General features: G+C 36.6%; 1 protein-coding gene across 2 annotated transcripts in view; it reads right to left on the reverse strand.

The window, feature by feature from the left end:
* Positions 1–3,615: 3,615 nt before the first annotated feature.
* The window catches only part of LOC135200965 (uncharacterized), a 28,894-nt gene continuing 17,710 nt past the window's right edge, over positions 3,616–14,799 (reverse strand). Inside the window, exons 4-9 of one of the 2 annotated variants that reach the window (XM_064229744.1) lie at positions 12,022–12,204; positions 10,337–11,671; positions 9,969–10,077; positions 9,334–9,442; positions 8,714–8,833; positions 3,616–7,170 (exon numbers count right to left, since the gene is read on the reverse strand). In XM_064229744.1, the coding sequence (XP_064085814.1) occupies positions 6,981–7,170; positions 8,714–8,833; positions 9,334–9,442; positions 9,969–10,077; positions 10,337–11,671; positions 12,022–12,204 (2,046 nt within the window). In that variant the 3' untranslated portion in view covers positions 3,616–6,980. Of the gene's footprint in view, positions 7,171–8,713; positions 8,834–9,333; positions 9,443–9,968; positions 10,078–10,336; positions 11,672–12,021; positions 12,226–14,799 lie in introns of both variants that reach the window. The other variant, XM_064229743.1, reaches the window with a different exon arrangement.

Here is a 14,799-nt window from a genome sequence, read left to right on the forward strand (position 1 = left end):
AAGTAGAATTTTCTGGTAACATACAAAAGGAAGTAATGGAATGTATAATGGAATGTACTGAGGCTTCAAAAAACATTTTGGATTTCTCATAGGAACTAATGTACTAATAATGTCATATTTTGCCTGTCTGTAAGTGATTAAACGTCAGTACTGTACTCCCAATTCACAACACACTGAAGTGGTTTCAATAAATCTCATGTTTATGGCATGACCATTAAAAATACCGCTGCATATCTGTACATTCATGAAAACCTCTCACATCTCTTGATGAGTCATAAATGTATTGCTTAAATAGCAACCATGTATAGTGCAACATGGCATGTCTATACGTATAACGTTTATTTCTAACAAAAAAAATGTAAAAGTTCCGAGAAACTTGTACTATTGTGTGCATTAACCTCTTTTAACATTGTTTACGAACAAAGTTTCACACTACATTTAATACTTAAATTACTGTACACAGACTACAAGTTAAGTGTGATACTCTTGATGCCACTTCATATTTGATATTTAGCAAATTATACAGAACACAAAGGTAATTAACACAAAGACAACTAAATTTTACCTTCCTTTGACCCATGACTGTACTGTTAATTACCATACTTATCAGATTTAAGAAAATTATATACAATACCAGTAAATAAATTTATAAACAAGGAAGTACCTGTGTCATGTTCCACGACATTAAAACAGGACGTTCCTTACCTTACATCCTAAAATGACTAAGATATCCTTTTAAAACAATACAGAGGCGACAGGCATCGTTATCACTGCCCTTCACCTCCTACGAAGCAAATACAAATATGATCCCATAAACAGCTGAATGAAGAGGGGCAAAATATCATTTTGTCTCTGTTCCGAGATGGATTACTGTTGGTCACTACCAATCAGAAACTTGATGAAGACACCTTGTAAAAGACGAATGAGCATCCAGGAGTAGCGTTTGTAACAAGTGCATGGAGAAGGAACGGAACAAATGACAGTCACCGATACAAAACTTAGTGCCCCCTTACATCTTGTGATTTCTTAATTGAAAGGCTTGATCCAGAGCAACATAGGCACTAGCCTCCGCTCCTTTAATCGTTAAACAATGGATATAATGTGGGAAAAACATCCATTACCTTACTCAAATAAAAAAAGTAAGGCTTGACATCTTGCAAACTCTTACGACCAAGTATTAAGAAAGCCATTCTTAGAAAATGACTAATAACATATGTTACATTACCTTGCTACTGACCTTACTTTCAAAAAAAGACATGCAACAGAAAAATACTCAGTAGCAAATACTGTACAGTACACTGGGACTGATTCAGAGTTCATGAGAAAATCCTAAATGTGAATTCTATAAGACAATATCCGACACTGACAATTGTTTAAATAGTATCTTCAATGCTCTGAATAATGTCCTGAGTTAAAACTGTCAGTGAATTGTTCAATCCAAAGTTAGATCTCACATAATTTCTAGCCATATATAATGCTATAAGAGTTTAATACATAGTACATGGTGCTACAATGGCCAGCGCAGATTTACAGAACTGAAGTCTACATCTGTATTCTCTCATGTTCCTAAATTTTAAGTACTGTATTACAGTACTCCTCCTGTAATGTTCAGTAAACTAAGCTTATAACTATTTTGGTTTTCAAATTTCTGTACCAATGAGATCAAGTATGAATTTTATCACCCTATTTAATCTAAATTTGAGACCAAATCCGGTAAAGCATTATAAGTACATAAGTGCCAGTAAACAATATTTTTTTAAGTACACCACAAAACAAACAATTTATATTCATATGCAAAACATAACTGCCACACTGACCTTATATCATCAACCGTTGTTCATTCATAAGAAATGAAGTCTATAGACTTATGAGAAATGAAGCCTGTCTCTCACCTACAAATATGTACGTACATACAACTCTTAAAGTATCTTTTTCATCTGAAAAAGGCAAATCTTGTAAATCAGTCTTTAGGCAGGCATGTAATCTCACCCTGTGACAGGTAACCGCAAACAAAAGTTCACCTGTAACAAGAGAAGCCAGCTATATTTGACCTACATCAGGCAACATTTGCTAATCTTTGCCTATCATGGGCAAACACCCTTGCCATTCATTAGGGAGGGAAAGGCAAAAGTCTACTACATACCAATGACTACAAACATGGGAGGGATGTGGGTTTTGGAGGGATTAATTACAACTGTAGGTTAATAGCAGCGGTGGAGACATGGATGGACAAACCTTATTGCATCGCTGAACTACAGTACGTTATAATTGTTGGCTACCTCTGAAGACATGGAAGCATAAATGCAAGACTATGAACAGCCATTTACAAAAATCATAAAAGATTAATTAGAAAGGATAACTTACCCTACAAATAAAATCAATAGACTACCTACTCCTACGTAATGTTTCTGATTTACATTGTCACACTGAAGACAACGGAAGCTTCCAATTTAACTGTACGGTACAACACATAAAGAGCAAGGACCTTATGTCATAAATATTAAATATAATGTAAACTAACATATTACTTTTTTTTGCAAAATATTCAAAAGGTTCGACTTTTAATATGTGTGTGACATGATAGTACAAAGTGAATGTTGTAGGCCTTGATCCAATTCTACTAGAGCACGTCGAACTACAACATCCGAGACATTTCCATTTGCCTGTAACAATACAGAAGACAGAACAGCACTAAGAATAAATAAATATATAGGTATATCACTCAGCATCTTTGGCAGTTGTTAAAACATTCTTACTGTATATCATAGCAGTAATAATAATAATAATAATAATAATAATAATAATAATAATAATATAATAATAATAATAATAATAATAATAATATTACACTAATACAAGTAATCAAGACACCATACAAAGAATATGTATATTGCTACAAATATAGCTAATAAACTTGCAGATTATGTATACACAAAGCCATGGGTATAAGACTGTTGGATATACAATTTCAGATATTCACGATAAAAACCCAAAGTTAACTTATTTTCTTTTAAATGCACACTCAGTATGCATTGTTCTTCAGGTGAAACACTGTGCAATCTGTAGATCATCGTCAAAGATGATTTGTATGTTACCATATGTAAGTGAATAATGTATTACACATTGAAAAACTGCATTGTGAATTTTGGAAGTGAATAAATGGAACTATTTGATTGTATTTAAGTGTTTTCAGCATACTGAACTGAATGATTAACTATAGTAACAAACACTAAGAAAATGTCTACCAAGAGCTGTACTAGATAAGTGTAATGTGTCTGCTAAACTGAACTTAAAATGTAGAAGAAGAAACTGCAGATGATTGTACCAAAATTGAATAGAGATTATAGTTTGCAAGTGATGAATACTTTCACATTTCCAGTAGTTAATTCCTAAACAGCTGTGTTAAAATCTAATGATGTGGGTGTGGGGTTGAGGATAATTTGAAAGTAACATTTTTTACGTTAATATTGTTTGATTTATGAATTTTTGCTTTACAATTGGTCAAGATGGAATGCAACAACTCGTAAATCCATGGCCTCCTGTATTACAGAGTATCTTTGGCAGTTGTTAATAATACAATAATAACATAATAATAATAATAATAATAATTAATAATAATAATAATAATTCAGGTACCAGACAATACATAAAAGTTCACTTATATAAACAACAAATTCATCAGAGTAGCATATTAATCTATCTTAATGACTAACATTAATCCTCACACAAAATAACAATTTAATACGGTCATACAAATGTTGAATCTCTTTAGCGTGTTCGAAAGTAAACACTGTGCTACATCGTAAGTTTGGCACAAAGAATGGAAGATAAGACACAAAACAATACTGTAATTGGGTTATGAAGATTCCTAGACAACACATCATAGAAAACAGATCGAAACACAAAAAAGAAAGGCTACCTTTTAAATATCTACATGTTAACCACCGTCATATCAACACGAAAAGAAAATAGTACATAAAATATTAAATCTAATCAAGACAGGAAGTTATATCACTTCTCAATTTATTTCAAAATGCTCTGTGATGCTGGAAGGATCTTAAAGGTGTAATTCAGTTCGAAGTAAATGGCACATGCTTTCATGTGCATCTAGTCAACACATTTGGTTCCATGTCAATGATGTCATCCCTGGTTTCACTAACATTTGAAATTACTAGAATTTGCCCAAACAAGCACCGTAACCATTAGTTTCAAGAATGACTAATAGTGTGAAATTCCTACTATATCACAAAAATAAATCATTACTTTGTGACATAACCACCAAGTAACTTTCCAAAGTCCAGAATTCCAAAGAGTTCTTAAACCATTGACAAACATCAGTAGAAAAATGTGTACATAAAAACAAGAGGTAACATTCTTTCAAATCCAGTTCCCATGATTAGCTGATATTCTCAGTGAGTTGTACTATGAATCATTAGCTTTGAAAGTTTCAGTTCTGGTGTTGACAGTATATGCATAAGGAAAGTTCTGTTCCAGTATTGTCCTTGTATGAGGCAAACCTTGTGTATTACCCACAGTTTCAACACTTACAAATCGCCCAGTTATATATGAAAAACAAACTAATCTAACCTGCTTACATAGCTCTTTGACTAGTAAAAACTTTCTTTTGCTCAAGTTTAGCCATTCATTATAATTCCGAAAATAGACAGATAATAAATTGGATACAATTATCCTGCTAAAACAAAGGATGAAAGATCCCCTTCCTTAGGGTATGGCCTACCTTTTCCCTTACCCATTCAATATGAACTGAGCAATGTATTAGTTTGCATTCAAACTACATTAAACAACTTTTAGCTGTTAGCATCACTATACCAGCTTCATGCATTTTGGCTGTTTAGCCACTTAATCTAATGCATTTTCTTTTAGAGGTAGTCCACCCTCTTAAGAGTTCATAAACACACCAAGGGACTCATACCTTAATTTGTTACTCTAGAATGTACAAGTTTCGGGAAAGCACCTCATCTTTTGTAATACTACTGTCCCCTACTTTTTCTCACTGATGCCGTCAGTGTACCAGCGCTGCCTGTGAGCAATACTCATAATGTCTCACCTGAATCCATTTAATGTGTTCAATCACTTAAATATTATGTAGATCAAATGATCAATCCTGACTTTATCTGACTTTCTTTTAATAGAACCATGAAATTTTTCTTAGCACCATATATGAAGTTAGAAACAAGCCACATAAAAGTAAAAAAAACTGAAAAGGGGGTGGAAAGAGACCATAAAAATGAGAGGAAAGGAAAATGCAAATAAGAATGAAGGTGGGACCATAAAATGCTTTAGCTAGATGTGGTTTATACTCAATTATAACGACATCTCTCACTACTGGTATACTGTCATCTTCATGAACTTTTTAGCCATCCCTTTGAATACTATAAAAATAAACTAAATGCAATGGTATACCAATAAAAACATAGACGTATATCTCTTAATATTTATAGTTGTATAATTCTCACCTAAAATGCTCGGTAACTGAGTTATCCAGAACTGTTCCTCATTTTTTTTTTAAGAAATCAATGGAATCTGGGCTTGAAGCAATGTACTTGTACTTTCTACTTTAGCACTGCTGGCTATTTTCAGTTACAGTGCTCACTTCATACAAATTGCTACTGGTATGGACTCTTGTAACAGGATGGGATGAATAATTAACTTCCATATGCACACAGTGACTGAATGGACTTTCACATGAATGTTGTACAAAATTTCCTACTTTTGGTTTTTTGTGTAGTGTCAGCACATTACCCTAAAGCATACTTTTTACCTTTTTTGTTCATATGAATTCATTTTTCTTTCCACTGTGGAAACATATCTGTGTTGGGTATTACAGTCTGTGCTCAAACTTGCAGGGAATTTCAATTTTTCACAGAAAATAAGAGCTGAATGCCAAGGAATACAGTTCACAACCTATGCTTCAACCCAAGGACAATAATTAGAGTTATAAGTTCATGAACAAACCAAATACAATACCAAAATTATTTTTCATGCCACTTCTGATAGGAAAATATTTAAAATTATGAAAGAGCTGGACTAGCTCAGCCTAACTTTTCATTTCACTGTAGAGAGCAATGCATTAGATGACTGTCGAGCAGGCATTTTCCATTTCTTATTTTATTCTGAATCCACAGATTCTGATGACAGCACTCAACAAATCAGCAAAGTGGCAGCCAGCCGTAAGCATTAAAAATAACGGCTTTGGTACTGAATATCACTTCTGTCCCAGCACACACAAAACCATTACCACACAAAACCATTACCAGTTATAATATTTTTTACGAATATCACTGACATGTTCCTGAAGACACTTAACCAATATAATTCACCCTGATCCCAAGCAACTTACCCTGATCCATGTTATGTTCAAGTTTCAATTGTACAAAAAACTGAGAGTAAAACAAAAATCTTGCGATACAAGTGTCAAGTTTGACGAATCAAAACACACCCCTGAGATAGCTAGGTTTTCTCAGATTTTGAGTTTGATTTTCAATGCACTTTTGAAGTCGAAAAAAAAAAACGTAATCAAAGTGTCAACTTTTTCTAAAATGATGACTAAATACTGTACCATATTTCACAGCATATTTTATGAAAAAATTGGCCTGGATACTAAATATCACTACAATATGATACTCATTAAATGACAATACAGTATTCATATTTTTAGTAGATAATGAAGAAGAAGTGTTTCCGTCTGCTACTGAAGACTATCAAAATACATAATACAATTAATACAGATATAAGTGGAAGAATAGTTCAACTTTTTGGCATTTCATTTGGCAACCAGTTGCGTCTCGAATCTACAGCGTAATCAGCATTATCTCCTGAAGTCATTCCTTTTTCCTCGTTTCAAAACTCAAAGGAAACTTTTTCTTCTTCCTTCTGACTAAATTATCAAACTTCAGATGAGATTGCCTAATTAGGCTGCAGATTCACAAAAATAACTTGAAAGATGAAAAGAGGAATGACTAGAGAGTTTCGTGAATCACAGGATACAACAGGACCATATGCTCAGCGCCTTTTATGGGCAACCTGAAGATGCTGTGGTGATGGATCATGTGAGGCACTGAGGGAAACTGCTTTGTGCCTCGCCCCAGCATGTAACAGCCAGTCTTGCAGTCAAACTGTATCCGAAGGTGCATATAGCCACGCGCAGATCTGTAAGAGTTTTAATTTAGGATTTTGTGAATGTGAACATAGATTTCCATGAAACATCAAAAAAGGACATCAAACCTTGGCAATCATATGCCAGAATATAAGTTGACACCTAAGATAAACTCTTACAAAATAGGAGACAATTAGTTTTCTAAATACTTCATGGACGAAGGGAAAATAAGATTAAAGCATACAGGGTACATGGACATGGAAGTGATTAACTGGTCATCTTCTATCAAACTTTGCCTGTTTCATAAAGAAAAAGTTTATGGATATCTAGTGGCCCAAAAAAATGGCAAAACTTGCACAATTCTAACTCGAGATTAATGAAAAGACACATAAATTGGTATTCTTATTCTGAATGTTTAATAAGAAAAAAGTGTTTGAGTAAATTTAATAATACGTATAGTGCTGTAGTAATTTTAGTAATACATACTGTACTTTACAAAAAATATAATTTGCATTTTTTTAAAAGTACATACATGTAACAATGTCACATTCTTGCGTAATAGCAATAACGTAATTAGCTGATGGTGGCTCACCACAAGATGCATCAGTTTCTCCTCCAGCTTCAAGGCCTCTCACTTTTAAAGAATTAAATGTTAAGGACTACCGAATTAAATTTTGAGGACTACCGGGTTCCAATTGTAAGTCATCCTTCTGCCAAGATGTGGAGAGTTCTCTTCGACCATCCTCAACGTGAATATAGTCATTCATTGCCTTTCCTGGCACCTCAGTTTATCAGTGTCTTACATCTTTTACAACTTTTGCGAGGGGTCTCTAATTGTGCTAAGGAATCTCAAGTTAAGATGTACATTGGAGAATGTGCAAGTTCTTTATCTGGTGTGCAACTTCTTCATCTAGAGTTCCTCCTAAGACGGGGACCCCAAAGAACTTCTTTCAGGAAGTTTTTAAGGTTTCTCTTTCCACATCAAGCAAAGATCTTCACAGATCTGCTTTAAATCCTGAAAATACCTCATTACATTCATTCATAAAGAGAGGCACTTCCATAAATCACTCTGGGAATTCTGGAATTGTTTCCCTCCTTAGCTCAGATAGGTTATCTCTGATTAACAATGCGTCACCTTGAATGCTTTCCTTCCCTTGTCCTTACAGGGTCCTGTCCCTCTTGTCAGAGCACCAGAACCTGACTGCAACTCCCAGCTAATTTGATATTTAGACTGTTGTTAAAATAATGGGTTTGGAATTGGACAAAACACTAATTTCTTTGAATATTACCTCATTATTTTAACTGCAATTACCTGTAAGGAACTTGAGGATTCTAAATTGCACGCACAAACCTACCTGCGCCGCCTGATCCACTTCTTTTTCTTCTAAAAGTGGAGTGATGTGTTTGAGATTCACTCTCACCATCCAAATAGGCTATTGTTAAAGTGATAGTTTTATAAAAAAAAAAAATAAATAAGTTTCAATTTTAAAATTAAATTCCTATCACTGGTTCTCTTAAATAAAAACTACAAATAGTATACAAAACAATATATGAAAATTTAGAAAGAAGTTGACTAACCAGCAGTCCTGTACTTACTTTAGACCTAGGGAGTATTCATGTTTTGAGGCATCTAGTGATCTAACGAGGTAACTACCTTCAGCGCATGACCGAAGGGTACTTTCAGCTTCTGTTCTGCTTAATGCACCATGATACCATCTGTAAACAATATATGTATATCAAAGTCAAATTCAATAGTTCTGAAAAAATTGGTTTTCATGTTTACTGCACATGGCCCTACCATCTGTAAACAATATATGTATATCAAAGTCAAATTCAATAGTTCTGAAAAAATTAGTTTTCATGTTTACTGCACATGGCCCTAAGTAATACTGCACCCATGAGATTTGTCAATACTACTGTAAGCACCAACTAGACCCTGTCTTTGGTTACCACTTACAGTGCGCCTTGTGTGTTACACTGCAGATGGTGGCATACTTAAGGTTCTTTGTAGAATCCCTTCTTTTGTCCCAAATACACTGCTTCCTAATTTTACTCTTCATTCATTCTTTTTGGTCTCTTTCATCCTGACTTTACACCTAATTTTACCATGCTCCAGTTTCTACATCTCATTTAAGTGCAAATTCTTCATTCAAGTCCTAAAAGTAGATTATAAAAGAATAGAAAACAAGAATATAAAAGAAAATATGAAGACATACCCTTGTCTCATGAGAGGGAGTTTGACATCAACACTCTCTCCTTTAATGGCTAATGCAGCACATCCTAGATCAAGTGCTAGACCACTTTTAAATCGTACACCATGAGGTTCTGAAACAAAACATTTGATGAATAGTAAAGGTTATACATACACTGTAATGTGCATCCTGAAATATGCCACAATAAAAAACATTAACTAATTTTCCTGCGAGATCAATAAACAGTCCACTATAAGATATACAAAGAAAAGAAAACAATGACTGCACATACCCCAGCTTTCTCATGACAAACTAGTTATATCATACAGCAATTTTCCTAATGTATTTGACTAATGAAAAGCTACTTTCATTTAACTTTCTTTGAGTATCCACTGAATCTTTTTGTTTTCAAAATTATACTGGTTCTTACTTAAGACTATGAAGATTATTGATAAAAAGGAAGACTATTTTACCTTCTCCCACTTTTGCTAGGATGAACAAGACAATTCTTCAGTTAAAATGTACATCATCCTATTCCACCACCTCCACACCATCATGAAAGTCAAGACGCAGTGAGAGCCTGGCAGCTACGAAGTCCTACTAGATAAAGGCTTCGTAATTACAAAAATAAGACCTGTTTTATAAACCCTCGCACTAACCTTTAGTTTTAAATTTTGGCGTTCCCTGATCATCACTACTATCAGCTGAAGACCGTGTATCCCAGTCACTGGAATTAGACGAGGAAGTGCCACTTCTGGCTTCAGATATCTGGAAAGAATGAATTCTACATAGCATAAAGAATGGCAAACGGTGAATCCCAAAATGTTACGATAAAAACAATGTTCTGTCCTAAAGGCTAGTAAATTTATCAAAATAAATTGAAAGAGAAGGAAGGTAATAGTGCAGTGTATACTATGATTATTGTAAAGAGAAGGAAGGTAATAGTGCAGTGTATACTATGATTATTGTGCTGGTAATTAAGACAGAATTCATGAGATTAAAGGAGTAGCCACAGCAATCTACTTACTTGTAACCTGGAAACAGCAGGATTCATATTAGGTTGGAAGTTTGGAGGAAGACTTAGTCTGGGATTCCCTTCACTAGTGGCACCACTGGAAGATATAGAAGAATTGCTGCTGGAAAGGCTAGTCTTTCCTACTTTGGCAGCTGCTAGACGTCGACGAAGCTTTGGCATGTCGAAAGGCAGATCGCTGAAAGGAGCATCTTCCTTCCTACTCTTGTGCAAACCATACTCAATGCTTATGCCACTATCAGACCCTTGTACATCACCTTCCTGAGGAGGTCCGGGTAAAATGTGGTGGAAATTTCTGAAATCTTCTTGGATATTTCTCGGCTGTAGAGGAGTCTTCTGACGTGCCATGACCGAATTCAATTCGGCTAGATCTTGAGGGGAGGTCTTTTGTGACGCCCCTCCCATTTCTGATGAAGGCTCTTGTGATTTATCGGAAATGGGAGAGAGAATCTGGAATTTTGCTGACTGAATGAGCGACCGGTGTGGGGCACAGAGGTTTAAAAAGGGACGGGACAAGAGGGATGAGTCACTTCCCAAGGACGAACTCTTATAACTACTGACTGCTGACTCATTACTCGCTGTGCTTTTGTTACCGTCACTCATAGAACTTCGCAGGCTCTCCAAGCTAGACATGGTGCTACCTGTAACAACACTTTCAATGCTCGAGTACTTCACATTAACCCCAGGAGGAATAAAGCAGGACTTGATATCCCTTTGGGACGAGCTGTCGAGAAGCACCTCCATCGATGCATTGAGGCTAATGTTACTCTGGCATGGAGGGGTATTTCTGCTGAGGCCCAGTAACTCTTTGCTCAAACTCTTTTTAATAGGCAACTTGAGATCCTTTTGTCTTGGAGGACTGAACCAACTGGAGGGACTTTTCTCTGCAACAGGAGTTTTCTTGCAGAACTTGATTGGTAAGGGAGCGGTACCAGGGGGGCTTCGTAATTCTAAGGGTCTTAAAGGCAGTTTAACGGGGATAGCCTGAGATTTGCTAAGTTCAGCACGATTCTTCAGTTCTGTCCTCCTGTTCTTGGCGTTCTTTCTGTCTTTCTCTGTTTTCTTGAAATAGTCATCACTGTGCATGTGCAATGTTTTTAAATCTGCTGACAGCTCTTTCGTTTTCTGACCTTCAATGTAATCCTCAATGTAGTCGTCCTCATCCAGGGAGTCGGAGCCACGATTGAGAATTTCATCATCGCTCTTGGATAGTCCAATGGGGCGGACACGATGTTCAGTGATGTGGTGCGTAGACACACTTCTCGCAGGGCGGGGAACCTTGCCACGGCCATGGTCACGACGCCGGCCTTTTGGCGTGTACACACCAACCTGCGATGCATAAAATACAGGAATATAACATCATGTAACAGCAGGCTTCCATCAGACATACAATTTGGGAATGACTAATACCACAACATATTATGAAACCCTCACTGACCTGATGAAAATGGCTAATTGCCACATTTATACAAAAGTACCTACACTGGCTAAACTTAAACTTCCATCAAAACTGCATTTTGAGCTCTATGGAATAGATGTGTCTGATATGAACAAAAAGGACGTCATTGCTCAAAGACCTCTCTGTCAATATGTCAATCAATCAATAAATAAAAAACATAATATCAGACTTTATTATATATATTATACTTTTAAAAATTGACATATAACACAGCCACTACCTGAAACTTGGGATCTGAAGAGGTAGATGCAACTGCATTGCTCGACAACGTCCTTGACCGGTGGTTTCCATTGTTGTTCTGACCATTTTGTCGAGAACGACGGCGCAGGTTTAGCAACTGCAGAATTGGATGGTTGGCAATGCGGTCTATCAGGTCCCCTCCGTCCTCATTTTTCTTCTCCACCTGGCGGAAGCACAATGAAGGCTGAAGCAGAGTTGGGAAATTAGTAAGTGATTCAACAGAGATGGTCAACCTCTTAATCTCTACTAGATTAAATGACTATGAAATAATTTAACAAAAGTAACTGTAGCTTATGGATGTAAAGCATGCACTATATGACTAACCTATGCCAGCTTAAGCGAAATCTATCAAAGCAGCTACTACGAACAACATCCACAATATAACGAAAGCAGATTGAATAAAAAACTGCATTCTTACAATATAACAAAGTTACAAGAGAAAAAACAAAGTGTTTGTGTTCCATTGATACAAACCATTACATTACAAATTCCTTTCAGCATTGCTCTTAGCAGGTTAAACAGATTTGGATCTTCAATTGCCCTGGTTACTGACAGTTAACTAGCAAGTAAGATAATACTAAAAGGAGGTGCTCCATCTGTAAATGGTTGGTGACTCCACTTTTCACTTAGCAATGCAATGCAAAGTGCTGAGCTAAAGTAGTGAAGAGGGAGGAAAAAACTCTTTATAAAGAAATATGATATTGTTATTGTACAATAAAGTTTCATACATACTTACCTGGCAGATAATATACTTAGCTATAGACTCCGTCGTCCCCGATAGAAATTCGAATTTCGCGGCACACGCTACAGGTAGGGTAGGTCAGGGTGATCTGACCTGGCCTGCCGCTGGGTGGCAGGAATAGGAACTATTACCTTCTAAGGACAGATTTTTCTCTTCCACCTGTCTCCTGAGGGGAGGCTGGGTGGGCCATTCAATCGTATATATCTGCCAGGTAAGTATGTATGAAACTTTATTGTACAATAACAATATCATTTTCATACATTCAACTTCCCTGTCAGATATATACTTAGCTGATTGGCACCTTTGGCGGTGGGTAAGAGACAGCTAATTACTGATTAGACAGGTAAACAACATACGTTGTAGGTAATAAATAAATAAAACCTTGGTTCCTATGTGTTTAGACGAAGGGTTGACCTCCTAGCTATTGCTAGGAGTCTGCTTCGTCTCAAGAGCCTCAGCGAGGATGTGACCTATGGCTAAGAGTTCTTGTAGATCTGTCAATGGGGTCTTATCCACTTACTTGACAGAATCTAATGGTTATTTGTCAAAGGGGTCCTATCCACTTACATGACAAAACACCTATGCCTACTGGCATAATTAAGGAGCACAACACCGATCCCGATCACCTGATCCTAACACGAGGGTTTGTGCTTAATTTGAAACGAGCTATCCCCAAACTCATTTCAAATAACCCAAAGAAAATAGTATACTTATGTTAAAATGATATTGTTATGTTACAATAAAGTTTCATACATACTTACCTGGCAGATATATACATAGCTAAGACTCCGTCGTCCCCGACAGAAATTCAAATTTCGCGCCACTCGCTACAGGTAGGTCAGGTGATCTACCGGCCTGCCCTGGGCGGCAGGACTAGGAACCATCCCCGTTTTCTATCATATTTTCTCTCTTCCACCTGTCTCCTGCGGGGAGGCTGGGTGGGCCTTTAATTGTATATATCTGCCAGGTAAGTATGTATGAAACTTTATTGTAACATAACAATATCATTTTCATACAATCAACTTACCTGTCAGATATATACATAGCTGATTGGCACCTTTCGGTGGAGGGTAAGAGACAGCTACTATATGGAATAGACAGGTAAACAACATATGTTGTAGGTATAAATAAAACCTTGGTTCCTACCTGATAGGTGGTAGACTTCGTGGGTGTTTGCCCAGTAGTCTGCATCACCTCAAGAAACTTTAGCGAGATATATGATCTATGGCCAAGAGTTCTTGTGGGTCTGCCGATGGGGTCTTATCCGCTTACTCGGCAGAGCCTGAAAGGACTTTGTCAATGGGTGCTGATCCACTTATATGACAATACACCTTATGAAGGAGCACACAACCAATCCCGACCACCTGATCCTAACCATATTTTAGAACTAAGGATTGTTCCGAGTTATCCCCGAACTCGTCACAACAACCGTAACTCAAAACCACTACGCACACATACATAATTTCTAAAAAAAAATTATACTCATCTAATTAGATATGACAAGATTCTCTTACTGAACAACATAGACGGCCGCCCGTGCTAAACCAAGTCCTCCATTGTTCGAAGAGACTCCAGACCATATCCAAAAAGAAGAAAAGTATATACTTTTAAGGATTGGTGTCGGCTCCCGTACCCAGAATCGTATCCGCCGATACGAACGGACCTAGAGAAAAACACTTCTCATATGTCACACGAACGTCTTTCAAGTAATGAGATGCAAATACTGAGTTGCATCTCCAAAATGTCGTATCTATGATGTTTTTAAGCGACATATTCTTATGAAACGAGAGAGACGTCGCTACTGCTCTCACTTCATGAGCTTTAACTTTCAACAGAACAGACCTTATGCGCGTCTGTAATGACGTTCCTCACAAAGAATGCCAGCGCATTCTTGGACATCAGTCTTGTGGGGTCTTTTACCGCGCACCGAAAGACCTTGTCTAAGAGCCTCCCATATGATGCTTTCTTCTGAATGTAAAACTTTAGAGCTCTTACAGGGTCATAGAGATCTTTCTG

The sequence above is a fragment of the Macrobrachium nipponense genome, chromosome 27, assembly GCF_015104395.2.
Source record: "Macrobrachium nipponense isolate FS-2020 chromosome 27, ASM1510439v2, whole genome shotgun sequence".
Classification (NCBI taxonomy): domain Eukaryota; kingdom Metazoa; phylum Arthropoda; class Malacostraca; order Decapoda; family Palaemonidae; genus Macrobrachium; species Macrobrachium nipponense.